Source organism: Lates calcarifer, linkage group LG23 (genome assembly GCF_001640805.2).
Source record: "Lates calcarifer isolate ASB-BC8 linkage group LG23, TLL_Latcal_v3, whole genome shotgun sequence".
Classification (NCBI taxonomy): Eukaryota; Metazoa; Chordata; class Actinopteri; family Centropomidae; genus Lates; species Lates calcarifer.
This window is the reverse complement of record NC_066855.1, coordinates 15338861-15366406: the sequence shown is the minus strand read 5'-3', so window position 1 is coordinate 15366406 and position 27546 is coordinate 15338861. Positions and strand designations below refer to the sequence as shown.

General features: G+C 40.0%; 1 protein-coding gene across 1 annotated transcript; it reads left to right on the top strand.

Annotated features, from left to right (window-relative positions):
- The first annotated feature begins 158 nt into the window (after nucleotides 1-158).
- Nucleotides 159-27513, top strand: LOC108892046 (vesicle-fusing ATPase). The gene is made up of 22 exons (XM_018689481.2): nucleotides 159-271; nucleotides 4706-4788; nucleotides 5353-5449; nucleotides 6451-6490; nucleotides 9367-9533; nucleotides 9784-9891; nucleotides 10132-10207; nucleotides 10883-11038; nucleotides 13567-13766; nucleotides 15782-15947; nucleotides 16121-16195; nucleotides 16796-16983; nucleotides 18055-18150; nucleotides 18346-18502; nucleotides 18706-18839; nucleotides 19265-19331; nucleotides 19485-19564; nucleotides 21169-21303; nucleotides 21647-21760; nucleotides 25190-25245; nucleotides 25442-25512; nucleotides 26313-27513. Exons 1-21 carry the CDS (start codon nucleotides 260-262, stop codon nucleotides 25470-25472), a joined length of 2238 nt encoding a protein of 745 aa, XP_018544997.1. The 5' UTR covers nucleotides 159-259; the 3' UTR covers nucleotides 25473-25512; nucleotides 26313-27513.
- The last annotated feature ends 33 nt before the right edge of the window (nucleotides 27514-27546 follow it).

Genomic DNA, 27546 nt, shown 5'->3' with positions numbered 1-27546 from the left:
CATAATAATGTACAGATTTAATGAAGATTAATATTAAATATACACAAGCGGTTTTTCAAACGTCACATTAAACATCTTTAAACTCAAAAATGTTTTTGAAAATAAGGATCTAAAAAGTTACGCGTCGTGTACGTGATTACATCACAGTACGTCGGGAGATCCCGCCCCTTGCACGTCACTTTCTCATCTGCAGTTGTTCTGTCAGCGGAGCGTTTATGCTGAGTTACACTTGAACCAGGACTGGAAAAAAAACACAAATATGACTATTCGGGTGAGTTTATTTGAAGCGAACATTAGAACTTAAACACAATTACTCCACTAACAGAAACTACTGAATGCTTAACCTAACGTGTACTTAACCGACTACAGGCTTTTTTACATGTAAAGTGAGCCAGCACAGCAGTAGCCTGTGTGGCAGAATTACTTGTCATTCAAAACTTCGTAGGCAACACCGGAAGACGGATGGAGTATCTTATGACCACTCAGACTGTTGTTAGCATGTTGTTCTGTTGTTCTAACTGTAGATTAAAATGTGTTAGAGCTAACGTATTTTGGCCACTGAGCAGCCAGAGTCGCTAAATTGTGTTGTCAGTAGTGTTAACGACTTTGATGTAAACATGCTGCTAAATACTGCTTCGACCTCTACAGGCTAAACCAGAGATGGCTCTTAAATGGAATAAAGGAAGTGTTCAGTATTCAAATGGGTTAAAAGGAACAAGAAGAGCAGTCAGATAAACTGGACTGACAGTGAATGGTCAGTGGCCATTTTCAAGTAGCTGCAGTGTAAACAAAGCGTCTCTCTGTGTTTGTGTGTTTTCATAAATGTACTCTGCAGCTGTTAAGAAACACAAATATAGCCAGTTTATGTATACATACAGCCAGTTACAAATAAAAGTTATGTAGGATGATGCAACAACCCTGCAATAAATCAAGTATTTGCCAGAGCCAGAAGGACTGACCAAGGTGATGTCTTGAAATTTCTTAAAAATGATATTTCTGTTGGTCAGCTAATTGATTAACCAGCTAATAATCAAACAAATTAAATGATTACATGATTGTCAGAATAATCACAGGTTAATTTACTGTCACTCGATTAATTAGTTTGTTTGCTAATTGTTATAATGTTCAGTTTTTGTTGAAATTAGTTTAGAGAGTTTAATAAAGTTGACTTAATTTAAGGTCCAGGGCTTTCAGCAGCATCTGCAGTCTTCCTCAGTAGATGGAGTTGAGGAGTAATTGTACACTCAGATGATCATCTGGTCTAAGTCAGGCTTGAGTCAGTTGTTCTGTCAGACAAAAAAAAATCAACTTTCATGTGTTTTAATGTTTTTTTTTGAAGAGTTGAGTTTTGGAGGACTGCTGTATTAAGCTGTGTTAGCTTTAGCTGGTTGTACCTAATACACTGTTAACTTAATGTAGTAGTAGAATTATATGTGTTCAGTTTCAGATTTAAAGCAAAAAAAAAAAAAAAAAAAATCCTTTGCACAACACTATAATGAGAGAGTTACCCTGATTATAGGCTCTTGTACATGCTGGGACGTTATTGTACTGTGCCTCATTTACACTTTACATTTGAGGTGATTACATGGGAGCAATGCAAGGAATGGCCATTACACAATCTCTGGTACATAAGGAAATCTTTCCACACTATTGACTGTGGCTTAAAGGCACAATTCATGAGTCATGTTTTCAAGTTAAATGTAAATGTTCAAATGATCAAAAGACACAGCTGAAACGGAATCCAACTGTCTTAGGAAAGGGATATGCAATCACAATACATAAAAAGACAGACATGCAGAAATGCAATAAAAGATTCTTTCAAATAAATAATACATTATACACATTTTTTTAACAAGCACCTTGGACAGCATTTTGGAAAGCTGTTTGATTAGTTGGTGACCTCTAGATTTTTATATTTTGCTGTCAGGTCGTCTGTCCCCCTGTTTGTCGACCCACATTCTTACAGTTTCGCTCTAAAAATGATTCTTCTCAGTGATGTGACCTTGGCACACCAGCAGTCCGTTTACTTTGAAAAGCAACAAGTTGAGATTATCAGGACATCTGGGTGTCCCCCTGTCAGTCTATTTCAAGAATTTCAATATCTAGGCTAAGGTTTGATGTTTTTGATATGTAGGTCAGCAAGTGATTCTCTGTTGGTTTGCTGCTAATTTGATCTTTCAAATGGGAGCAGGTTGGTTGTGTATCTTTTTCTTAGAAAGGTTCAATTAGACTAAACTGACTCTATCATCGCCACTGAATTGTTGTCAACTTTTTAAACGTAATAAAAGAGTATGAGGGGTTATGTGACATATGTAACCCTGATGGGGACATCTGCTAAATACTAGTTTCCACCAATAAGTGAACTTGAGCTGCAGTCTTTATGGGGTTGACACAATTGTTATTGTTAGTATTTAATTCCAAATTTATTTGGTGAGGATGCTCCATGCCCTACTAGCCTTAAATATTACATTTACCACAGATCTATATCGATTGCTAACTTATATTGTTTTTAATTAGAGAGCAGGTTGACCCTGAACACTTGTGGATATTTGGGTGATTTTCTTTATTAATTCAAATTGATTTAAACCACATTAAGTTTTCTATTCCACACATATTTCCCAGTGAGTTGTAATAGACCACAAATGTTGTATCTACTTACAGTGACATTGTGGAGGCCAAATAAACACTATGTTCAACTCCTCCTATAGTTGATATTTCATCACAGTGGATCATGAAGCTGCTTGCTTCACCATAGCTATGGGGAGATGCTGATTCACCCGGCCGGTAGCTAATACTTTAGGTCTTACTCTACAATATTGCGACAGTCCCATGATGATTTGCAGCTATCTGTTGTGAAGCTGAGTGGTAGGTAATGTTGTATTTCACTGATGGGGTTTCTGTGAAGATGCATTTCAGTCCAGAGCAGAGGTGGAAGAGCTTTCACATTAATATTAATAAATAGTTGCCCCTTGTACTTCCTCTTAAGTGGCCTTAAGGCTGTTAAAGCCATTTTTTCCACTCTAACATTGTCGTGTATATGTTCACTTGGCTAATGATCAGTTGTATTGTTTTACAGAGGTGTTCATTCAGCTGTTTGGTCATTTTGGAGGCTGCTCAACACCTCTCTAAGACATTTTCAGCTAAAACATTTTAACCTGTCATATCAAACTGTATTAGTTTAAGCCAGGTGTACCTAATAAACTGGCAACTCAGTGTATATTGTGTATAAGCTTGTTCCAGCTTTTCATTGAAGCTACAGTATTTTCTAGCTGCACCATTTAACATTAACCAACCAACTTAAAGAGGTTAATAATAAGATCAAGTCAATTCAAATATAGCCCAATATCACATCTCACAAATTTGCTGAAAATTTGCCTCAGAGGACTTAACAATCATTACACCTTAACGACTCCCTCTGTCCTAGAGACATTTGAATCAGACAAGCAAAAACTCTCCCAAAAAAAAAAAACGGGAAATGGAAGAAACCTCAGGAAGAGAACAGTCGAGGGATTTGTCTTCCAGGACGGACAGACATAATGTCATGTGTACAGAATAGAGAAACAAAGTAGATTTACTGTACGGACAATCAGAATGACAGCGGTATAGAGTATACAACTTATGACTGCTGCCAAGAGACAGGACCTGAGCCACACGGCCTCCTCTATACTGTGAAGACCTGGAAAGAGCACAGACAAACATACAGGAGGCAAAACCAAACACATCAAACACACAGAGGGAGAGAAAGACAATGAGGAGGCTAGGAATCCTGGAGGACAAATATCCAGATCCAAAACATCTGGAATGAGGCACTGACTGCCAGGAGACAGTGTTCCATAGAAAAGAGAACAGTTCACATTTATTTCACCTTCACTTCAAGCGAGCTACAATGTAGACTAAAGTTTCTGACAGTGCTAATAAAAACTAAATGCTTCTTGTAGACAGAGGAGACTGAGTTTACACTCATATACAGGCACTGACAGGCATTTAAACATTGTGTAGAATAAGCAGTAAAGCAGTGTCAGACCCTGTGGGAGGTTTGCTGGTGGAAAGTATTCGACAGCTGAACCGAAAGTCTAGAGGGGCTTTATCAGTGTAAAGAGATCTCCATAGCAACATGTATGTAATGGTGGTTTTGTGTGATCTTTGTGCTAACGGGGAGCTTAAGCAAAGCTTTAAGAGTGCTGACCAACACACAATCTGCCTTTCTCTGTAGGTGTACAGCTGTTTGGAGATCCACCCATATGGATGCAAAACATGGTCAATTATCATCCATAACTGTCTTGATTATTACAGTTGAAAGGAAGTAGCTTTTAGGGCACTCAAAGACAAGCTTGTGTGGCTTTTAACTAAATTTTGAGTCAAATTTGAGCTGCAATGATTAGTTGACTGACATGAAATGAAACAGCAAATATTCTGATAATTGATTAATCATTGTAGTCAACACTCTCTTAACTTCAGCTTTTCAAATGTGACAGTGTATTCCTTGATCACATAGGACAGTAAATTGAACATTGACAGGATTAAGACTGGTAAGGCAGACACAATAAGGAAGCTGAAGACATTACCATGGCCTCTGAGAAACTGCAAATGCCTTCTTTTCACTGTTTTTCTTTATTGAGAAAATATTGTAGATGCAGCTCATATACTGTCTAAAGATATTAATTCCTCAATGGAGTCACTGTCTCACTGATCGCATTCTTTTCAGATGCAAGCGGCGCGATGCCCAACAGACGAACTGTCGTTGACCAACTGTGCCGTCATCAGTGAGAAGGAGACGCAGTTTGAACAGTGAGTGGGATTTCTTCTGTCACATGTAACTGTCCATCGTTACAATATGTGTTTCATACCAAGTGCCTCAGTAGCTAGTCGTAATCTGACCTTCACTTTGACAGGGCAAAACTCCTCTGTCCTTTTTTGTTGTCTCAGTTCCTCCCACATTAAACATAGATTTGATAAATGCTTTTAATTGAAGCTCTTTGCAGTAACCATGGTGACTTCTAATTTGTACAGAGCAGCGGGTTATTTACGAAATCAGTTTTTTTGTGCATTCATGTGAAATCCCTTTGGCATTTACTTTGTGCCCATATGTTTTAACACACTAAACCTGTGCAGGTGGTCAAATAATGAAAACAAATAATGAAAATGCATCTCACAGTCTCCATCAGAGGACAGTGTTCAGTTGTCATGGAACCTGATATGATATGATGATATGATATGATAAAGCTCAGGAAAAAGCTCAGAAATACATCTTGCATTAAGAACAAAATTGCTGTCTGGATTTTTAATGTTTCATTGTTTAATTTCATGCTGCTCCATTTCTCTGTCACTGTCTAATTATTCGTCTCAATGTAGACATGTGACTGTACGCAACTCAACCCACAAGTACGTGTTCACTTTGAGGACACATCAGAGTGTTATCCCTGGGACCATCGCCTTCAGTCTGCCACAAGTAAGGTTCAGTGTCCCCTGTCACATGTTCTGAATGATAACTGTGTCACCTGATGATAGCTGTTTAACCAATGTTCAAAGCAGCTGAGCTCAAGGTACTAGTCATGTTCGCTCCACAAGAGAAACAGTCAGAAGTCAAAATAAAGCTGAGAATATATGAAAGGCACCATTGATTTTTTTTAGGCAGTTATCAGTTATTATTCAATTCTTGCTGTTCTCCATAAAATGAAATACCACTGTTAGGTTTCTGCCTTGGTAATACATTGATGTTTTATAGGTGAGATCCACAGGTTTCTTTACAAAGCACCTGTGAACACTTGCATGACGCTAAAAGCAACAAATTGTTGTATATACAGCCGTCTGTTTTTTTTATGCAAACTTTATATTGTTTTAACCTTGATAGCAGAATGTGTCCTGATATTCTGACATGTAAACAAGAGCTTTCACGCGTAGTTGTCTGTGGGTTCTTTGCATGGACCTCTTTGTTTGTCTCAATCTGTCTGTTACTGCTTTTTCTTCTTTCACCTTGCCTGTCTCTGCCTGCTCTTCCTTCGTCTATAAACTTGGCAGCCACTACAGCACACAGGTACTACTGTAACCTCCTCAAGACGGTCTTATTTTACCTCAAAATTCATTCATTCACTAGCCATCAATGGCTGCCATCTCGAAAACACAGCTTGCGTTTAAAAAGGGTCAACCGATCATCAGAGATACCTAAAACATGGATCTGACTTATGTGTTTTGAGTGTAGAAAAAGTGTTGTGAAATAAGACCAAGTTGCAGAGGAATGTTGCACTGATGTCTCTGTGAAACAAGTAGCGATGTTTATTTGAAGTGTAGTTGTCCATTGTCTGATAGCTTCATTTCTCTGGAAAATGTTATTGCTTTATTGATTGCTAAATGGAAACCCACTCCTTTTTTTCCACTGCAATAATGTGTCCTAATACAAAGGAAATGATGAAACATGGAACTAAATCAATCACCTTCTCTATTTCTTTACAGAGAAAATGGGCAGGCCTATCGATTGGACAAGAGGTTGAAGGTAAGCCTCATATTGATAGTGTGAGACAGGTGATTTTCTCGATTTTTCTTAGTCCTAACATATCCCATGTAAAGGTCAAAACCAACAATGACTTGTTCTTACTAACAAGTGTTGATCATATATCTAACTCTGATATCTTATTCCTCTCTGCTACAGAGCTCCATCAAACTGAATGAGCCACACTGTTACACTGAGTGGCATGTTAAGTGAAATAAAGCAGTGAAATAAATAAAGCAGTAAAGTACTCCCACAGATCTTTTCACAAATTGTGCTGTAGATTCAGGGTAAGGTACATCATGATGGCAAATAAAACAAACCACATAGATACCTTTATAGCAGTCTCAGCAGCCACCAAAGGTTCAATTATGAACCATCTGAGGATGAGTGAGAGCCACCACAGAGCCATGTCATTATGTCACTGTATACATCTGTATACATTTCCACTTTCCCAGCAATGCTAGTACCAAGCACAGTAACAACAATTGCGGACTCTTTTCAAGTGTTGTCCCTGCTGTTGCGAGCCTACATTGGCATCCAAACAACCTCCATCCATCCATTATCTATACCGCTTATCCGTTAAGGGTCGCAGGGGTGCCCGAGCCTATCCCAGCTGTCATTGGGCGAGAGGCGCGGTACACCCTGTACAGATCACCAATCCATTGCAGAGCCAACATATACAACACCATTCACACTCACATTCACACCTAGGGGCAATTTAGAGTCATCAGTTAACCTAACCTGCATGTCATTGGACTGCGGGAGGAAGCCGGAGTACCCGGAGAGAACCCATGCAGGTGCAGGGAGAACATGCAAACTGCAAACTCCACACAGAAAAGCCCCTTCTTGCTGTGAGGTGACAATGCTAACCACTGCACCACCGTGCCTCCCATCCAAACAGCCTGATGTTCATTTTTGACATCTCATCATCATCAAGTTTTAGTTGGTTTTATTGGTCACAATAATCCTACCCCCAGCCCATGACACAAGCAGCTCTTGGATCTAGACCAGCAGCAAATGTTTGTACCTCTCTCAAACCAGTTTTCCTGCTGATAGCCAGTTCTTTGGCTGTTAAAACACAAAGAGCTGGTCTGAGATGACAAACCGGCTCTGAATCAACCCTCAAACTGCCCTGGGAGTAACATGTACCACAGTTTTAGAGCAGCAATGAACCAAACCAGAGCAACATCTTAGGGTTTGCTCAGCTGTAACAGTTAGCAGAAATATGAAATATTAAGATTTGTAACTTTTCATATAAAACAAAACAAAAAGAGACAGAGAAACATGGGTGGTAACACAATGCTTTTACATGCAGCTGTAAATAAACAAAATTTTTAATTTTGTGTTTTAAAAGCAAGCCTGCGCTGTGTCTATGCAACAGTTATTTCAGCCAACAAAATAATTTGACTGAAGTCCTTTTATGTCATTGGTTACTGTCAGGTTAGCAGTGCCTCACGTGTATGTACAGCCTGCACAGATGTCTTATTGTTCAAGGACATTCTTTCAGCCTTTTGTAATGACTGCCATTCATTTTTCATCTATTGATGAGCAGCACATGACAGTCTGTCTCTCTTATCACTGAATGCCTTTTGAGGCAAAGACACCTCACCACAGTAGAAACATAAGCGCATCTGACATGAAACTCAGTCCTCAGACTTTGAAGAATTCATGCAACTTACATGTGACAGACTGTAAAAGCTGCAGTCTTTGTCTCTGCCAGAAAAAAATCAGACTGTGCTGACTTCTGACGGTCACATCCTGCAGATTACTAATTATATGTGGGGTTAGGGGGGTTTAACTATTGTTTAGGTGTCAAGAGAGGTGGAGGGAACATGATTTACCCAGCACAGAGAGAGACAGCATAACAATATGGTTGTGGAGGGTCTCACTGCACATCTGTCTCAGAAGCTGGCCAGCATCCAGAGAAAAAGAGGGCCCGTTCTTTCATAACAGTATTTCACTCAGCTCCCTTAGGCCAAAGTGATGCCCCAAAATGTAAGCTCTATTGTGATACTGTCTGCATATCTGGAGTGAAAGGGAGGAATGAAATCTCATGACATCCTTGACATCATCTTGAAAAGAAAAAAAACAGCAAAGCCATGTGTCTTTATTATTTGATCAAAGGTGTGAACTTACTTCCTGCCAGTCTGTCTGTTCAAACCTTCCACTGAAAACAAAAAAACAACAAATATTACATTCATGTCCATGATAGTAATGGATAATGGAAGTTTGCCAGTGTGTGTTGGTAACTGTGATATGATAAATGTGGAAGTATTGTGGGTGTAATTTTCTTAATTACCTGGCTGCAGTGAAAATAGCAGCACAGTCTGAAAGTAAGCTGCTGACAGTATATCTCATTTCCATAATGAAGCATTAGCAGCATTTTGCAGATGATTGATGATTGAATAGTAAATGGGTACCACAGATCACATCCGATTCAGGAGCTGCCTACTGTCTTGCAGATTGTATTTCTCACATGAAAGGATAAATAAGTCACTGTTCAATAATAACATCTTGATAACAAGGCATGTGTTGATTTGGTAACCAGACCAAATGTACAAATGAGCTTAGACTCTGCTGTTTAGCTTGAATCTAGTTGAAACATAATCAGACAATAGATGTTAGAGCACTGCAAGTGGTATTACTATGTAGCATTAAAATTGTTTATTAAAATACTTTACTTAGGGTGAAGATAATGTAATAATTTATTGAAAATTGTAGGTGGTTACAGGAAAAAAAAAGTAAGATCAAGGTCTAGGTAGCTTCTATACTATCCTATTATTTTAACTATTCTATGAGAAATAATCCAGGTCAGTAGTGATGCTGTTGTCTAAACTCTAAACCTCACACCTTATTTTTTTTTTTTCTCCTACCTATAGTAACAAACTACAAGTTTGACAAGTCCAAACACTGTATAAGCACCATGACAATAGAGATAGACTTCCTGCAGAAGAAGAATGTGGACAGCAACCCCTATGACTCGGACAAGATGGCAGGCGAATTCATCCAGCACTTCAACAACCAGGCCTTCAGTGTTGGCCAGCAGGTGCTTAGGATTTTACGGGGTTAATAATGTGCCCATCTCACCATTCTCTAGCACAGGACTGAATAGAATTTCATAGAGTTTAAGACTTCAGGTTTACAGGTGTGGAAAAGTCTTGAAGCAGAAAATATATGTTCACTTTTCACATTTATTGAAATTTGTTGCATACTTTTTGAGGTTATTTAATATGTTCATCTGCTTAATAATCTACGATCAGTTTTTATGGAGAAATGACCTCACCTTTTTTTCCCAGCTGGTGTTTAGTTTCTGTGATAAACTGTTTGGCTTGCTGATAAAAGATATCGAGGCCATGGACCCCAGCATCCTAAAGGGAGAACATATTGCTGGCAAGAAACAGAAGGTATCTGGAGAATACTCTGTTTGTGTCCCATTACAGACTTTTATATATAGTATGGAAATCATTCATTTTAATGAACATGATTTATAATTTATATATAACCTTCTCCATGTAGTTGAAGTGGTAGTTGCTGTGAATTCCACCTTTCTTATGTATATACACAATTACCCCTGTAGCAGGGTAAACATGCTTATTGTACTGTGACTCAAACCAGTTATCTTTTTTTTGTTTGTCCTTCCTCAGATTGAAATTGGTTTGTTGCTGGGAAACAGTCACGTGATCTTTGAAAAATCAGAGAGCTCATCCATGACCCTGATTGGTTAGTGTCAGCAACATGTATGGTTCTTACAGCAAGTTTGCTACTTTTTACCTTTTGAAAAACAAGAACACTTCGTCTGGAGTAGCCATGGATGCTTCAGTGACTTTAGTTTAATCTTTTTTGGTCTCATCTCCATCGCCAGTTTAAATGCTAATTACAGACACTATGACATGATGTTGACAGATAGTGAGGTACTAAAACCACTGCAACTGACACATACTTAAAAAGAAAATTAACAAAATTAACATACTTAACATGAAAATTGTCTTTACATTATACTGTCTGACAGATGATTCTTTATAAATCCACAAGGGGGCATACTTCACACATTTAACTTGGCTTGCTCTCCCTCTTACATTAAGTTGGCTGTGGCACAATATTTAAGTCTGGCTGTGCCAGTGGCCATCTGCTATGCAGTTCATCTTTATATTTATTCATTCATTTAAAATTTGACAAGGCAGGGTACATCAGCATAAAAAACATTTTTAAACCATGAAAACTGAAATACATCAAACACTATGATGATCAGCATCATAAGCAGGAGCATGAATTAGGAGACATAAACCCATTAATAAAAAGAAATTGTGTCTTTTGTTTCAGCCTGCATTTCCAAGTGTCCTCTTTGGTTTTCATCTCAACTCAACTTTAATTTGTGTTTATGTGTCACCACCCCAGGGAAAGCCAAGATCCGAGAGTCTCGCCAGTCCATCATCAGCCCAGACTGGAATTTTGAAAGGATGGGTATTGGCGGCCTTGACAAGGAGTTTTCTGACATCTTCCGTAGAGCATTCGCCTCACGAGTCTTCCCTCCAGACATAGTCGAACAGATGGGTGAGTCCCCCCCCCTTCTTTTTTCTGTCTATCTTGCCATCACTTATTCATTTGATTGTGCCTGTTCTTCCACTTTTTGTACAGTTTTTTGCAAGTCAGATGATAAGATAAGATTGCGTGTATGGTGAGGACATTTTCATTTTCACATTTTCTTCCATGACTTTACTGAAAGTCCTGCTCAGGTATGTTTCAAAAAAACAAAACAAATCTATCTCTCTCTGTAATTTCAGCACAGGAAAGTAAGTTGCACAAACTTTTCCACTCTACCATCCTCAGTGTGCAGTAGTCATTCAGTTTCAGGGTTTAGACATTTTAACCTTTCACTGACAGTTGTCAAGTTGACAAGTGTCAGTCAATTCTGGGGATTCACCAAGTTGCTACTTCCGGTATGATAGCTATCTTCAGAATTGCCTTGGAGAATTTCACAATTCAACTTTCCCAACATTAAATCCTGGAAGTCCAGTAACCAAAACGTGAATGAAAGACATTCCTTTCTTTCTTTTTCTTAACTTTTCCGTTTTGTTAAGTAATGTGAGCACATTTGCATAGAGTCCTTCCTCAACATGCTAAATATTAAGAGCTGAAATTTTCTCCAAGCAATCACTGTTGAATCGGTAACACACAGTTTCCATCAGGTTGAACAGATTAGTAATACCTGCCAAAGGTAATCACTGTTTTCAGTCATTGTTCAGCTTCTCTTTAATCGTTAAATCAACATTGTGGCAAACAAAACTTTGAATAATTCCTTTGAGAAATGTATCATTGCCTGAATCAGCAAAACCCACAATCAACAGTTACCAGGCTTGGCCGTGTTCTTCTGTTGCACCTCGACCATGACTAAAAAACTCTGGCATCCCTTGACAGTGATCCCTGCGCACACTCATTAATAAATCTTTGACAGCTGTCAGATTACGACGATGACTCACTTTTGAAAGGACAGCGGTTCATTCTAATGAAAGCCATCAGGTAGTCTAGTCTTCTCTGTGACTCATACACAGGAAACCTCCCTTCCCACACACAACCACATTAGTCCTAATCCTCACTCCTAGATCTACAAGTCTTGTGAAAACCTGTTGTAAGGACATCTGAGCTCGGCAAATACACACATTACTTTAATTTGACGCACACAGACACTCCAGCCCCACAGTGCTCAGGGCCTGTGGCAGTGTCCAGCAGTGTGTGAGCCGACCTTTAGCTGGGTGGTTGTGTGCAGGAGTTGCCCTTTGGCCATGGCCAGCTGGTGGCTGTAATGAGATGGCATGCCCTGATAGAGCATCCAGCTAAAGGTAAAGCTGTAATTGGCAGGCGTGGGGAGCAGGGGAGCACAGGTGCTGACAGAGAGGTGGCGTGCATGTGTACATTATGCATTTTGTGTGTGCGTTCAACCAAAAGTTTGAAAGTTTCACCTTGTCTGCCCTTTGCTCCCCGGAGAGGTGAAGCAGGCAGACAGAAGCTTCAGTGCCCCCCCGCCCAACACAAACACATCACTTTTCCCTGCCTGGCTAGAGAAGCAGTCCCTTCTTCCCTCCACCCCCACCTGTCATCCTGGCTGCTTTTCCTTCAGCAGGCCCAAATGGCAGCTCAGATGGTTATCTGGGGCCTCTCAATTAGTCTGGGCTAAATGTCATTAAGCAGGTGCAAAAGGCCATTAAAAGTCCTGCACTGTAAACTTGGTTGAGTGTAGAGCTCGCAGTTTCCACACTTGGATCCTTATGGAGAAGGAATAAAGAAAAGATGTGTTGACTGTCTAGATTATGATGCTTTTGTATCCTGTTGCAACATTTTTTTCAACTGCACTTAAGTCTGGACACTGCAATAACTTGTCACTGTGGCACTCTGGTGGCCGAGGGTTTAAGGTGGCAGCTATGAACCACAGTGTCCCCATGTTTGCATCTGGCCGGGGTCTCCTGGTGCTCCCTGCCATCTCTCTGATGTCAGCTGTCTAGTATGGATATAAAATGCCACAAATAATAAAAGAAATTAAAACAACAGCTTTGTGATGAAGTGATTAACGTCACACAGAGACACACATGTTGTGATACAATGAATTTATGAGTGCATTTTTATTACTGGTGGCATTCTTTATTAAAGCCACAGAACCATGAGTCAGAGCCAGTTATTGATTGCTCACAGAAGATCCTTGAGGAATTGTAATAACTGGGGTAGAATATTGATCCAAAAAATAATTGGAATCACTTTAAAACAAGTACATTGCCTTGTGTGATATTGATTTTCTTTTCATTTTGGAAATCCAGCGCTAACATTGGGTCACCTCTGTGCCATGTCATACTTGTTATTATGTAATTAATGCCAATAGTAAACCAATGGCAAAGGGAAAAAGGCAAATCACGCCATTCAGCGTTGAGTGCTGAGGACACAACTTGAACATTTTCAAAACATTTGATTGAGCTCCATGTGAGCTCTATAACTACAAGAAACATTTGCCTGTATGTAAAGTTTCTTGCTGTAAAAAAACAGCCTGTGCTCAGTTTAACATCAGTTCCCTCTCTCCCTGGTCGTGTCTCCAGGCTGTAAGCATGTGAAGGGAATCCTGCTGTACGGACCCCCAGGCTGTGGTAAAACCCTGATGGCACGACAGATTGGCAAAATGCTCAAGGCCCGGGAGCCAAAGATCGTCAACGGCCCCGAGATTCTCAACAAGTACGTCGGGGAATCCGAGGCAAACATCAGGAAGCTGTTTGCAGACGCAGAGGACGAGCAGAAGAGGGTGAGGACAGGCCACATTACAGTATATACCTCCATGATCATGTTTTATAAGAGAGACTTAACATGAAAACTACATTATTGTTTTAAGAACATGTTACCACTATAGAGTTTAATGCACCGTTAAAATACCAAAGACAAGCTGGTGCTGACAAATGATCCTGTTTTATTACAACTTCCAGATACATTACCTGTAGTTCTACAACTTGGCTGAACTTATTATCTACATGAGATAAAAAGTCACAGATAAGCATTTCACCTATCTAAACAAAAAAACTAATTTATCCAGGAGTGGAGAGATTTGCCCTTTAGTCACACATAGCTGTAATAACTTTGATAAGTTCTTGTGTGTTTCTCTCTCTCTCTCTCTCTCTCTCCTCTCTCTCCTCTCTCTCCTCTCCTCTCTCTCTCTCTCTCTCCTCTCTCTCTCTCTCTCTCTCTCTCTGTGTGTGTGTGTGTGTTGGGGTGGGGGTGGGGGGGCAGTTATGCATTGAAACCAAGCATTGATGGTTGGTTTGGATGGTGAGACACTAGAGCCTCACTCTTCACCTCCTAATGAGGGGCTGGCTTGTCTTTGACCTCCTGTTAGACCTCCTTACACACACACACACACACACACCATCCAGTGTGTAATAAGGACAGCTCCACACCTGCTTTAAATGCTACGTCTGAGACTGACAGGTCTGTAGATGGAGGGATAACCCCCCACCCTGCTGCTCTCTTATTTTTTCCATCTGTCTCTCTGGTGAGGGGTTAATACTGATTTTCAAGTCAGTATGAAACAAAAACATTGGCAGTGTCTTTTTAATTTTCAGACAGAGTACAATTGATCAGAAGAATAATTTGACTTGATGCGTCAAATCGAATTTCTTGAAGCCTGAAAAAGTGTTGCGTAATCTAGTGCTACTGCTTTCAATAGTCATGGTAATGGTGATGGTGGTATCCTTTATCCTCTCACCTGACAAATACATTGAAGGTCAATATGTTACATCAATAAAAAATTTCTTTTATCCCTGCAATGTGCTAGCTGATCATGCAGTGTCATATGTAATATTCCATTTTTTGTACAGAAAACATTTCACATTTTCAGAGACTAAACAAAGTCATTAAAATGAAGAAATGCAAATCAGCTTCTGTGAGGAGAGAAAGGACATGGTGTCAGTAACGCTGTTGAGCATATTGTTCACACTTAGCTTTCCCTTCTGTTTGTCTGTTTTACATGTGTATGATAGCTAAACTTGTAAAATAGTGCCATGTCAAACCAAAAAGAAAACCAGGAGCCTCTGCCAATTTCATTATGGTTTCCACAAATACTGAAAGTATATGGCACTGACAAAAATGTAAATTTTTCAAATTTTTTTGCATGCTTTCCCTGTGCCTGCATAGGTTCTTTCCTGGGTACCCCGGGTTCACCCCCCAGTCCAAAGACATACTAATTAATTGGTGAATCTAAAATGCCCATAGGTGTGAATGAGAGTGTGAATGGTTGTTTGTCTATGTGTATTGACTCTGCAATGGATGGGCGATCTGTACAGGGTGTACCCCGCCTCTCACCCACTGTCAACTGGAATAGGCTTCAGCTTCCCCACAACCCTTACGGATAAGCAGCATAGATAATGGATAGATGGAAATTTTTATATGTGTTCACTCGGTGTGTGAATAAAATTAATGATTCTTTTATGATTCAATCACCTTACATGGCAATGAGTAATGTCTGAAGCCCTAAATATTTCCGTTAATTCAAATCAAATCAGATAACATATCAGGATACTGCAGCTAGTAAATTCTCAGATGTTTTAAAAATGTCATGTTATGGTGCAAATGTAAAATAAAGTTTCTTCTTTCAGGGAATAATTTATTCCTAGAAATAGCACAGCAGTGTCACAGTTTTTGTGAGCCTGTCTGTCCAGCAAGATTAAAAGAGACCTCACTGCTAGTGCAAGACACACAGTATAGGACACACAGAAGGTATTACATATGTACAGTATTCATTCTATCCTCCTCTTCTGTGTTGAACAGCTTGGTGCCAACAGTGGCCTTCACATCATCATCTTTGATGAGATTGATGCAATCTGTAAGCAGCGTGGCAGCATGGCAGGCAGCACAGGAGTCCACGACACCGTGGTCAACCAGCTGCTCTCTAAGATAGATGGAGTGGAGCAGCTCAACAACATCCTGGTCATAGGTGCTTAGACTGCACACACACACAACACATACATTCTTCCCTGGTTACACTGAAAAACCCACTGTCTCTCAGATGTCACCCCTGAACATCTGCACTCTATCTCATCTCTCTCATCCATCCTTTTCTTCTGCTTTCTCTCCTTTCCACTATCTGTCCATCTGTCCCTCCCTCAGGTATGACCAATAGGCCAGACCTGATAGACGAGGCCTTGTTGAGGCCAGGAAGACTGGAGGTGAAGATGGAGATTGGTAAGAAGTGAAAAATGCACAGAAAAAGCTTCATGCTATTGTTAACTCCACACAGTTTAGTAATGACATTCAACACTGAGCTTTTTCTTCAAAAATGGATGTTATTTAAAATGTAAAAGTAACACAAGCTGCTCTAAGTAGACTGGAATAGAGAGACTGATATATTCATACCAGTGTAAACCCTGGATCAGATTGAAGCTACTCTTGCTTCAGCCATAGGTGAAAATATTTGCTAGATTAAGTTACAACAAATGCATTATTGTAACATACAATTTCTTTCATTTAGATCTTTTAAAAGGTTTAACAATAGGCATTTTCCCAAAATCTAAATCCAGACAGGCAAACTAAATGCATTTTATTCTCCTCTCTCTCAAAGATGTCAATTGAGCTATAATTAAGCAATTGAGCCGCTAAAGACCAGTTGCTTAGTGGGGTAGTTGAGTGGACTGCTTCACATGGTTAATGTGTGACTTCCTTTGTAGAGCAGTACAGAAGAGGGTTACATAACAAGGTCAACAAAACTTTCCTGACAATAAAATTTGAGTTGGAAATATAAAAATAAAGGCTTGTAAATCTTTTGTTTTCCCTTTCTTCTGTCAGGGTTACCGGATGAGAAGGGCCGCATTCAGATCCTCAACATCCACACAGTAAAGATGCGTCAGAACGACCTGCTGGCCAGTGATGTAGACATTAAGGAGCTGGCTGTGGAGACTAAGAACTACAGTGGTGCCGAACTGGAGGGTCTAGTCAGGGCTGCACAGTCCACAGCTATGAACAGACATATTAAGGTCAGAATCCTCAAGGGACATATTGTACATTATGACTCACATTTATACTCTGTATTTATTTATGTGTCCACGTCCATTCACTCTTTGTGACTGGAAAAGAGGAATTCTATGAGTTAGGGTTTTCATTACCAGTCATTCTCTGTCTGGTTTTTCCAATTAGTCATTTGCCTTTCACAACCATTTAGAGCCCAAAGTCCTCATCTTTATGCTGGATTTGTCCAACCAACATTCCAAAAGATTTACAAGGTAAAACAGAGAGAGGCTGAAGCAAGTCACATTCTAGAGGCTAAAAAAGTGAATGTGTTGCATTTCAGCTTCATAAAAGTACATTTATTTGATTTTAGTTCTTACTACTGTACATGCTTATAATCAAATGGCATGAATCTGCTCCTGTTCTAATTCACATAAGAAAAGATCCAAAATAAAATTAGCTAATTTACAACTCAAATCTTTCATCTTTGACACTATTGTAAAAGGAATGGTTTGTTGTGTTGCTGGGTATAAGGTGCAGGCCACACACCTGTTGGGCCTGGTATTTAACTGTGTATAGTGGCGCTTTAACTAGCCACCCAGGTGAGGGTGACCAGGCACAGAACCCAGCTGTGTATGTGTATGTGTGCACCTTCACTTAAGTGTTTTATCAGGTGCATAGGCTCAAATCTACACAACTCAGCGGGACACACAGATAAGGTGAAGTTCTCATCTGTTAAGTGCTCTGTCCCCCCACCCCCACCCCCTACAGACGCACACACATACACACAGCCACAGATATTGTAGGGTGATGATAAATAACGGACAAGGGCCTTATACATGTCTGATGGCTGTGATGTTTTTCTTCACTCCTCTAAGCACTTATTCTTCCCTCCCTCCTTCTCTCTGAATGACCTTTCTGCTATGAGGGAGCACATTGTCTCCTGACACATTGTGCAATCTAAATGTGCAATACTTCATGTAATGGATTTCACCATTGGGGTAATGGAGTTCATCCAGTAATGAAAATAACTCATTATTTGCTGTCTGTTGTATGTTTTTTGTGTGTTCATATATAGCATATATATTTATGTGTTGTAGGCCAGCAACACAGTGGAGGTAAACATTGAGACAGCAGAGAAGCTGCAGGTCAGCAGACTCGACTTCATGGCGTCGCTGAATAATGACATCAAACCTGTAAGTTGTTCTACATTCATCCTCTTATCATCTTCCTTTTCTGTGTCAAACAGGTTTTAACAGAGTACAAAACGCATCAAAAGAATGTATATATATAAATATACATTATATATATAAAATGTATATTTTAATTCACCTTTCACTCATGCAGATGATGAAAGAGTACATGTATGGTATAATCTTCCTCTCCACCAGGCATTCGGTACCAACCAGGAGGACTACGCCAGCTACATCATGAATGGTATCATCCGGTGGGGTGACCCAGTGTCAGCGGTGTTAGAGGACGGGGAGCTGCTGGTACAGCAGACGAAGAATAGCGACCGCACACCTCTTGTCTCTGTGCTTCTGGAAGGTAGAACACACACACTAACTTCATCCAACACAAGCCCAAGCATCCTCAGTCAGTATATGAAAACTGAACATAAAATAAACCCTGGAAAAGGCCCTGAAATAAACACTGCAGTATGTCTGAGGGATATTAGTTATGATTGACATGTTGGCTAAATAATTTGCATCATTACAAACATGTAATATGTGATTGTTCCTCCCCCTCAGGCCCACCAAACAGTGGTAAAACAGCACTGGCAGCTAAGATTTCTGAAGACTCCCAGTTCCCCTTCATCAAAATCTGTTCCCCCGACAAGATGATCGGACACTCCGAGATCGCCAAATGCCAAGCCATCAAAAAGGTAACAGTCAGCACTTGACGAGTTTTAAAAAGTAAGTTTAATATGTTCTGCTGAAAGTCTAAAAACATAAAAAATGTTGTTGAAAATATGTAAAGGGTGGAGATGCACATAAGAGCCATGTTGCTGCTTCTCATCTTGTGGATGCTGTTCAGAATAATGTCCACTTAACAGCGTAATTGCCTGACTGTATTAATATGACACGTGGAAATGAAATTGAACCTAGACCTACTCTAAGAACTCAAAGTGACTCATGAAATATGGATACGTTTTTAAACTGAAAACATCAACGGACATCATTTTATGTCCAAACTAACAGGCGTTTACTAATACCATAACAAGAAGATTATTATATTTAGGTCTCATTATGCATAAAACAAAGTGTTTTGCTTTTATCCAGACCTGACTCTGACTTTTTTCTGTGATAGATATTTGAAGATGCCTACAAATCCCAGCTGAGCTGTGTGGTTGTAGATGACATTGAACGCTTGTTGGGTAAGACCCCAGTTTTCACTCAGAAAGCCTCAACACTACAGGGCAGATATAAAAAAAAAACATTTTGTGTTCTTGAATAATTTTATATCTTATCCAGATGGAAATTAATATGAAATGAGTAAATTGTTAATAGAAACTAATCTGTGCCATCAGACTATGTCCCAATCGGCCCTCGTTTCTCCAACCTGGTGTTACAAGCTTTGCTGGTGCTGCTGAAGAAACCTCCTCCTAAGGTAATAAATACATTGTTGATGTATTTATTTGCAGCATGCGGACTGTGGTATTGCTAGTCCTTAGGCGGAAGATAGAGGGCAGCAGATCTTATGGATGCCAGCACAAGTCTTGATAGGAATTGCTGGAGGTCTCTGGCTGCGACTGGCATGTGTGAGTGTATGGTTATTAGCCAGTGTTTTGGTCCAGGCCTGTTGTGCTCAGAGTGAATGGTGGCGGTAGAGACCCATTTCTCATAGTTTCTTTGGTTGTAGTTTGTGTGTGTCTGTTGTTGATGGGTTTGTGAATGAGAGTATAGCCCACTATATGGCTGCATGAGAAGTGGCGCGGGGCCTGGTGTTGAATGCCTGGCTGCAGTGCTCCTCTGGGGTTGTAAAGCGCTGAGCCCAGCGGGGTGCCTGGGGCCAGGGGAGGCCAGGGGGACACGGAGGAGAATGGGCTCTGTGAGAGAGCCAGGACCTGGCAGCACCACCGCCTGTGTGGCACCTCATCTGCATGCAGCATCACAACCCCCCACACCATGGGGGGGCAGCCAGCAGCCATAATCCCCCTGTCTACTCGCCACTCCTCTGCCTCTCCTCCTTCATCGTCTTCTCCTGGTCCAGCTCATCGGCTTAGTGAAGCTACAATTCTTTTGCTTCTCTTCTTTCTTCTCTGCTCATGTTTGTCTTCTCTCCTGTTGTCTTGTGTTGTTTTCTATTGTGTTGTTCTCTCTCCTCTATCTTTGTTTTCTCTGTGATCTGTTTGAGTCTTACATAAATACAGAGAATCCACAATCAGCATGCCTAAAGCTCACATTTACATCCCTAACAGCAACCTCACCTTTGACAATAACTGTATAATGGCAACACATAAGCTCAAGACAGGGAACTTTTAGATAAAGTGGTGCAGATGGCTTAAAACTAGGCTATGAGCTACACCCCCTAGTTAAATTTACACCACTGGACTATGGAAAAATGGGATATATAACTTTACAGGACAGTTTTCATCTGGTAAACCATGTTTAAAGGTTGAAAAGTTTGAATCTGAAGCAGGAGGGTTCAGTTCTGTTTACCTCCTCAGTTCAGAGGGGCTCTTACTGTTGCCACAGGATGTTCTAAGTTTTCACATTGTGGTTGTTAAATAGTGTTGGCAATGTTTCTGTTTTATTTTATTTTCAATGCAAAAAGGTTTTACCATGGCCATCATTTTCAGGCCTGTTATGGGTCATCAGTGTAGTTATGTGATTTCCCAATGTCTCGTTCAGTTTAATGTCTACCTCTCTGTTTTTTCTGTTCTGTTATGTTAATGTCTTTCTTCCCTGTTCATAATCAAATAGATAGCTGAGTAAAATCACACGCTGAACTCGACACTTTGTTGTCCAGAGTTATGATTAAGAGACAGTATTTTTTGTTTGCATTGTAATTTTATATGTAGAAGTTCTTATTTGACTTTCACCACTTCAACAGTATTTCTGGTGTTTTCAAAGTCCATGTGGCTGGGTAGTTGTGACACAATAAATAATATAACTATGATGGGATAGAATCTAGCCTACATTGACCTTTGAAGAAAACAGCTGAAGAACATGAATGTATTAATGAATGGTTGATTTTTTTTTTTCTTTCAGGGTCGTAAGCTTCTGATCATTGGCACCACAAGTCGTAAAGACGTCCTCCAGGAAATGGAGATGTTGGATGCTTTCAGCACCACCATCCACATTCCCAACATCTCAAGGGGAGAGCAGCTGGTTGAGGCCCTGGAGGTAACAGACACACGGACATACATCAAAACAGAAGCATACCTAGATGTGCACCTAAACATTATTTAATACATTTGATGTACACTCTCTCTCTCACACAAATGCACACACATACAGTGTCCATCTTCTTCACATGAAATGTATCAGGGCTTAAATTCAACTCTAACTAAAATTTTCAGTCACTGTTTTCAAGAATGACATTTACTTTGTCAACAAAGATGTTAAAGATTTTCAGACTAGACAACATGTTTTTGCTGATATTTACAGTTTCTGAACTGCAAAGTAGCAAATTTACTGATTTAAATCCCGTGCTGTGTGCCTCCCTTTCTTTCTCCTCTCCCCACAGCTGCTGGGCAGTTTCCAGGAGAAAGAGCGAGCCAGCATAGCGAAAGCTGTGAAGGACAAAAGCCTGTGGATTGGCATAAAAAAGTTGCTCATGCTGATTGAAATGGCTGTGCAGGTGAGAAAGAGACACTTTGTTTTTCATTTGCTTTTTTTCATAGTCGTGCTACCAGAATAGCTGTAATGATGATGGTGTCATTCTGTTGGTCTACCACTTCCATCCAGGCTAAAATATCCCAACAACTATTGGAAGGATTGTCGTGAAATTTTCTGTTCATGGTTTCCAAAGGATTGAGCCTAATGAATTTGGTCATCTCCTGACTTTTCCTGTAGCGCCACAATGAGGTTGACATTTTTGGTTTTGAGTAAAATGCTGTGTTAAGTATTGGATGGATCGCTGTGAAATTTTGTGCAGACATTCACCCCCCACCACCCCAAACCCAACCCCCGCCAGGGTGAATTTTAGTTCCGTTTGGGTCATGACCATCAGCAAAACTAATGATATCCCTCTCACCCTCAGCTGTTCTTTATGTTTTGTGCCATGTGTCAAGATTTAACGCAAATGTTTGATAGGATGTAATAATGAAGTGATGACATTTTATATCCAAACGCTCAAAGGTCGACAAAGCTGTAACTCAGGAACAGAGGGAGAGATTGTGACTATATTTTCTGCAACTTGACTGGTTGACAGAAACATACAACCATGAGGTGATATAATTTTAGTTAGGCTATAAGAAGCTCGTATGATAAATCTATGGCAGATTCAACTCCATGCTCACTGTTGGTTTTAGATGACAGAAAGGTCAAGTAGACTCGGTGTAGATAAGTTGTGAAGAGCAAGGCAACCTTGTCTTTTCAATAACTCTCTCATCACTTCACATTTCTTAGTCGAAACACACATTTCAAATTGGCCCAGCCTCTGTATTATTGTTTTTCTAATAGTGTGGTCTGAGCTCAAGCAGCCTGTCCCTCCTCTTCCTCGACATCTGGCCAGCATTCTCAACAGTCAACAGAATCTGTCTCTCAGGCACAGAAAACTGTCATCTATTAGCTGGAATGAAAAACTGTGTGGCTTTGCTGATGATTTGTTGAGCAGAAGGATCCAGTACATTTCTAGTTCACAAACCATTCTCCAAAACAGTTGCGATCCAATACATTCATAGTTATGAAACCATGTTCTGCACAGCTTTCCAAGTTACATTCATGTGTTCTGAATCACAGGGAAGCTACTCATAAGAAAAATCATACACAATTCATGGTTTTGGTCTACCTACAATTTAGATCAGTCATCCTTTGAGCCAACAGATGGGGCAGGTAAAAAAAAAATCATAGATTAAATCAACCCACCATGGAAACAAAAGTGAAAACATAGACCCCCAACTCATAGCATATTCTTGGCTTCCTTCCTCCAACACAGCAGTTATATGTATAGATTTAAAGAACAGTAGGTATAAAGTCTAAGCAACTATTTCAAGTTGCCTGTAGGGCTTTTGTGGTTTGGCCAAGGGGATATGTTTTTCTGCATTTTTGTAAGAGTCACTGTGGAAATTGGTGTAGTTACTTATGTTTATATGAAACCCTTGTAAGGGCCTGACCCTGTCAAAACACCAGGATAATCAGATTGATTGGTTCTGTAAAAAGTAGAGATAATCACACATCGCTTTCTCAGATTCAGAGTTCTTGGGAATCCTTGTGATTTGAATGGGGGTCATAAGAACTGATGGTTTCATTTCAATGCCAGTGCATAAAATGCAGCTTTATTGAAAACGTTATTCGACATTACTCGCCTATAAACACCCACTCGACAAGCATGTGGCTAGCATTCTGCTGGTTCTCTTCAATAACAAGACAGTACATTGCAAAAGGAGAGAAAACACTGGTGGAATTCAATTGCCTGGGTTTAGTTTGGTTCAGATACAACGATACTGTGGATTTATTATTAGCATATTATAATTATAGATTTTGGTCTTGAGCTGCAAACATATCGCTAATATTGGCATTGTGACCAAAGGCATGGAGGACAGGGAATTGCATGGGTAGAGTTGTAAACATAAAGTGTAGGTGTTAACATGGCTAGAAGGCAAAAAACAACAGTCTACTTAATGTCACTAACATCTGTCACTGTCCTTGTGCTCGCTAGAGCCAAGCAGCATCCTTTCATTTTTCCTGCTTGTATGCAATTATATAACAAGAATATTAACAAACCATATCCCTCAATCACTCCCATCCCCTCTCTCAAACAACCTGGACTTCAAAGAGCCATGTAATTTCACCTGTCAAAGTTCAGGCAGCTAAAGGTCTGCGTGAAGCGAAAAAGGTGGAGTCAGTTCCAATGCAAAATCCCCTCTGATCAGTCAGGTTTGGATCTACAGGGGCAGGGGTATAAGGGTAGCCAGCACATTGGCTCTTGACCCAAATCATGAAATCCTGTCACTGTGTTTTGGCACCTAATAAGCTTTTAAACTTACAAATCACCTCTTCCAACTGGACTTCCCAGATCAGATTTCATTGTCTCACCAGTGTATGAACAACGTGTTGAAAGCAGGGCTTTTTTCAGTGTGAATATGAACTTTGTTGCATCAGTTCTGTTTTAAATCTGTTTCTTGCAAATCCCCCAAAGTCATTCAAGTGTAGTAAAACATTGGTTGATTGCTCTTTTTAAATCTTAACATGTCATATATGAATTGAGATCCAAAAGACATTTTCTTAGATAGAACTTACCTCAGGCCTGAGCCTAATGAAGTTCCAACTGTAGTGTTGGAACTGCTTGATCCAAAGATCTTTTGATTCACGGCAGCTTCTTTTCCAGTGCTCCCAAGACAGGAATTTTCTGTTTGCAGCCCATAGTGGCAGGTCCAACTCAAAAGTCAGCTCCACTGGCTTCCAAGTAATGTTTGGTTACTTGACAAAACAGGTAGCAGACTCACAGCAAGCAGCAGTAGAAATTGACCTAAATCTGACTGCTGGCTGGTGTTAATTTTTCCTCCTGACTGTGTGTCTGTGGTATGTTGATGATGTGTACGGCCTGTTTGTTGAGGCTGGATGCTGTGTAATTGCTGTGGTATGCACAAATGCAGCCATGTTTTGCACCCAGCAGGCCCCCCAACACACACCCCATCCTGAGCCTGAAGAAGTATGAACCTGTGTTTGCCGAGACATGCTGCAAACAGCCGCACAGCTACACACATACACATTGATAGTTAGTCGTCGGTTTTCTCTTTATCTTTTTCCCTCTCATTCCAATGTTTCTAACTGCTCTCATGTCTAAACTCTAGTAGCTACAGGCAATTCCAGACATACTGTAAGTTATTGCATAGGTTGCCATTAATTTTACTTCCTCTCCCCTCCTCCTGTTTGTTCAAACTGAAGCGTGAACTCCAGGAACTGCCACTTTTGCAAAGTGCTCTGATGTTTCAACACCGTGCTTCTGAATTTTAAATTAAACCAGTGCTTGTTCCAAAAGGAAATAAGACCTGCTAGTAAATGTAAGTTTGTTTTTTTTTACTGTGTGTATGTTAGCACTAAGATGTAATGTGTGTCTTTTTAGATGGATCCTGACCACAGAGTTAGCAAGTTCCTGAGTCTATTGAAGGATGAAGGAGCGTAAGTATTTCTTTCCTGTTTCTAACCCGACTCCTTTGAGCAAAATGGGATCATCAGTGACACTGAACACTCACACCAAGTACACATCTGTCACTTGTGTAGCAAAGAAAGGAAAAACCCAGTCCAAATCACTAAATGTTTACATTTTGATCATTGTATCAAGTGTGATTAATAATAGACATTTTTTCCCCTGCAGACTGGGTTCTGACAAGTTTGTGGCAATCTAGACTCAGTGGAGCCAAAGTGAAAAAGAGGCATCCTTCAGTGGTAAGGCCTGCATCAGGCTGCATGGTTACATTTTCTAGTCACCATTCATTGGTGGGGGTGAGGAGACCTGATGTAGATATCTGTAAACTGTGAGCTCAGTCCAGTAATTTATACCCTCACAGCACAGTTTCTCACACCAAACTGAATGTTATGCAAGCTGTGTGAAGCAGAAGATGAACTATAGAATAATAAAGGCCAACAGACTGGGAGTCAGTAGAATGAAAGTCACAACTAAAATGATCCACACCTTTAGATTGTACTGAATATTTTCATCATCACGATTGCGTCAAACACACCGCCTCATGAGTAATTGTATGACTAACTTAGCTTTTTTGTTCATGATTTTTTGTCCTAAAAGTCACAAAGTTTACACTTTAGATTTTAATTACCAGATTGCTTTAAGGGAAAAACACACTCATTTGTTTTTCTTGCTAAATCTGTAAAACAGTCCATTATTGTTGATTTAATTCATTCTCATACATGTTGATCGTGGCCATTAGAGGGTAAAGTTTCACATGATATTTCTCTTTTTAAAGTTATCTGGCTAACTTGCTAATCCTGCTCTGTGAAATACACCTCAGGAGGGCAAGCTGCTCAGGGTGATGAACAACAAAAACTTGGAACAACTTTTCAACTTGCAGCAAGAGCTTTGTTTCTCATCACAGCCTCAGAGACTTATGGTATAGTTAGCACACGCAGCGTGCCTAAAAATAGGTCGACTAGACAGGTGCTCTCTTGTGGCAGCATGTCTCCTTTGCCTGCCTGTCTCTTCTCACTTTTATTTGTCTCTCTTCACTCAGTTGCTGAGGAACGGAAGCCTGAAAGAGGCTGGCAGGAGGAAGCGAGCGAGAGATAGTTTCCATCTCTCTCTTTGCATCCTTCCTTCCCATCCCTGAAGCTCTGTGCGCTTCTCTCTGCACTGCAGCTTTCTGCAGCAGCAACCAACCAGGCAACCTCCTCCTCTTCAGCACAATGTGAACAAGTAAAATAAGAGAAATAAGTGGTGTGTGGCATTTGTGTATATTGCATTTCCCGAACACTTAATGCTGTAATCTCCATGTGATGCCCTTAGCACTCCATTGTGATCTTATATTTGAAAGAGTCAAGGCAAAAGATGCTTACATTTCCATGGCAAATAGACATGCATGTACAAACACTAATTATTATACTGTTTGTTTATATAGACCTCATTTGTATGCATAGATTTGTAATCTAATCATTCCAGGACATGGAGGCTCCATGACTAAAAGATCTCACTTATGTTCTTGTCACCATGTGTACTTGCTCATGTCTGACCTTTTTATTTTAATAAATTAATTCTAGTGCTAACAAGAAACTTTGTAGTTTCTGGAAATAATCATGAAATCAGTGACCATATAAATGATTTAAAGGGACGTTACACATATGTCACTTCCCACACAGAAGTTGGGATGTACAGTATGATATCCATGGAGGAATACATTGGATTTTAGTTGCTGATTTAGTAGAAACACTGTCCAATTTACCCAGAAAAAAAAATCAGTCTCTTTGAAACCCCATGTGCTACTTCCAAGAAAAAAAAATCTACCAGTTGTTTTCATTATCAAGTGTTCTTTTCATAATTATGACATGTTGTCATAAAGAAGTATAATTATGACCTAGCATAATCTCATAATTATGAGAAATTTGGCAAAATGAAATGAACCTACTAAGACATTTGTGGTTAACCTCTGCAGCGTCAATGTTGAGCAATGATTGTACAACTCAGCAAGAAAACACTGTCTGCCATTTACCAAGTAGCTACTGCAGCATGGCTGTTAGGCTGCAGAGGAAGTAATTGAATGTAACCCAAAGAGGAAAAAGTGTTGTTTCAGTATCAGTTACTCCTCCCTTATGAACAGGCTATAAATGGAAATTGTGTTGCAACAGCATGTGGTGTTTTTTTTCCCCTTTTTTATATCTATAGGTGATATACCATATAAGTAAAATAAAAATGGTGGCTGATTAGCTGTGACCATTGCATTTGTGCTCTTGTTTGCCTTTGATGATTATGAT